The 2,273-nt window shown below is 35.5% G+C and overlaps 1 protein-coding gene across 1 annotated transcript; it reads right to left on the minus strand.

The window, feature by feature from the left end:
• Positions 1-14: 14 nt before the first annotated feature.
• LOC111388001 (probable glycosyltransferase At5g03795) lies at positions 15-1,966 on the minus strand. Its single transcript, XM_023012656.1, has 3 exons — positions 776-1,966; positions 549-679; positions 15-462 (listed from the first exon to the last, which is right to left on the minus strand). Exons 1-3 carry the CDS (start codon positions 1,577-1,579, stop codon positions 105-107), a joined length of 1,293 nt encoding a protein of 430 aa, XP_022868424.1. The 5' UTR covers positions 1,580-1,966; the 3' UTR covers positions 15-104.
• Positions 1,967-2,273: the final 307 nt, after the last annotated feature.

The raw sequence follows: 2,273 nt of genomic DNA on the forward strand, positions 1-2,273 counted from the left end.
CATTAGACATTATTAAGTTTTCAAGCCTATTGTCAGCACCATAATTAAGATCGTAAATGAGATTCGCATTTTGGAACACCGACTATTTGAAAGCATTATTAAAACTACCATACCCAATCATGACAAGCAGCCAGAAAATGGTCTTCTCCGTTGGTCCTGTTCCAGAAAGGATATTTCTGAATAAGCATTTCGACATAATTCTGCATGTAGTCGATCAGGTTTTTGCGACTGTGTGAATTGCGCACGTAAAGTGTTAACTCCAGCAGTCTTGAACTGAAAGGTATGTAAAATAAGTGAGCTTCCGTGGGATCTTCAGTTACAAATTGTTTGTTTGATTCTAACAGCTTCAAGAACCAGCCTTCAGATGCATATATTCCCTCAAGTATTGATTCATGGAAGATCGGCTTCTGTCCTTCCTTGTAAATATAAACTCTCAGCATCTTATCCATCAAATCATAGCTCCTGTATGTACAATTGTATATAACTAAGAAAAAACATATACTCCAGTCATATAAGAAAGGGGCAAGCTTAAAAGCCAGTAGAAATACCTTTTGAACATGAGAAGATTTCGATAAACAGGCCCATAAAGTCCTGAATCAGCATCTATGGATGAAGCATTTTCTATCTCGAATTTTGCATGCAGTAGTTCCTTATCACCTGTAGAAATCTGTTGTGGTGGCTGCAGAAAAATTTAGTAACAAAATGAGAGAAAGCACATGAAATTTTAAGTTCCAATTAACTAGATTACAACATAAAGTTATGGTCCTTCCCATACCATTGAATTAGAAAATGAATAACTGCGCAGCAGCAACTCGTTCATTTTAGATATTGTCACGGGGGCTAATTTCAGCATTCCAGACTTTCCATGACTTGGAGAAGGAACCATAGAAGAATTATTGTTTACCATGCTTATATTACTCTCCAGTGGCATTTTGAGCATTGGAGAACGGTTAGGTTCCACTGATATCACAGGAGTTACTGAATCCAATTTTGTTGGAGAGACTGGACTAAGCAATGAAAATGCAGGAAGGCATTCGGAAGCGCAACCTGAGCTCTCATTTTGGCCAGGTGTTGAGGGAAAGTGTTGTGTTTGGATATTCCCTGGTGAAGCATAGTTCTTTTCAGTGACATTTCTTGTGGAAATTGCATGCTCAAAGTCTCTACATTTCCCTAAGGAGTCCCGAAGCGAACTTCCATTATTTACAGAAGTGAACTCTTTGTGAATACTACTGTTCTTATTGGGAACACAATCTAACTTGGTGTCCTCGTCTTTACCTTCATTTCCTTCATACCCTACTTTCGTCAAGTTCAAGATCTTACTGTTTGGTTTCTCCTGAAATGTGTGTGTATCTGTGATGTTTCCAACAGTTGCAAGACTTGAAGATAAGCCTTGATCTGGGAAGTTCCTTTTACCAAAAAATGCAACTTTTCCAGCAGAAAGGAGAGATGACAAAACACTGTCTTTGGGAAGTTCGAAAAATTGAACAAGCAAAACTGCAGCAAATGTTAGCACCATTATCCATAACAATCTCCTAGTTTCTATCAGGCTCTTCCATATAAATCTAAATCCACGATCCATATTCCAAAGAGATTCCCTTATCAATACCGTAATTTAAAAGCTTCATTCATCGATTGGATTTCCACCTGACAGCACCATACATGCTTACTTTCGTGAAATTCATGAATCAAGAGAACAGAGTTTTGTCTGTCTACACCGTCAGAATCCGTGCTAATACGACTCCTAATCATCAATGAGATTCAGTATAAATAACACAACGCACAATGCAACAAAACAGATCAATCCACATAGAGATAACATTTATGAAACTGACAAACTGCCTTAATTTTTCCATAAATTGAACAGAAAAAGTGGCACATTTCTCATATATACAGATTGAACACTCTACATTTAGCAGTCTAGATTGTATTATTATTAGTATATCTTTAGCCCCTGTTTAGTAACCATTATTTCAAAACTATTTTTTATATGTATTCATTTTCAATTAGACATTATTGTGCACGTAAAGCCAACATTTTTCACTTCTTTTTAACCACACATTCTCCAAAAATTCACTATCAAAACATTGTTTTTCCCAAATAATTTCCATCAAACAGGGGCTTAATTAGTTTAATATGCAATGGTTTTTCCTCAAAAATCTTAATTTTGAATATTTTAGCTAATTCATATGCAATTTAAAGCTATTAAAAGTGCTAATCAATATTTATCATAAACATAGTCAATTTTCATAGAATCTACTGTAACTTAAAAAAAA

Source organism: Olea europaea, unplaced genomic scaffold (assembly GCF_002742605.1).
Source record: "Olea europaea var. sylvestris unplaced genomic scaffold, O_europaea_v1 scaffold4445, whole genome shotgun sequence".
NCBI classification, from domain to species: Eukaryota; Viridiplantae; Streptophyta; class Magnoliopsida; order Lamiales; family Oleaceae; genus Olea; species Olea europaea.

Excerpts from the sequence above, each read along its gene's own strand:
- LOC111388001 (XM_023012656.1), bottom strand. The coding sequence starts at position 1,579 with ATGGATCGTGGATTTAGATTTATATGGAAGAGCCTGATAGAAACTAGG. Across the intron at positions 680-775 it reads ATTCATTTTCTAATTCAATG|CCACCACAACAGATTTCTAC; the intron begins GTATGGGAAGGA and ends ATTTTTCTGCAG. Across the intron at positions 463-548 it reads AATCTTCTCATGTTCAAAAG|GAGCTATGATTTGATGGATA; the intron begins GTATTTCTACTG and ends TTGTACATACAG.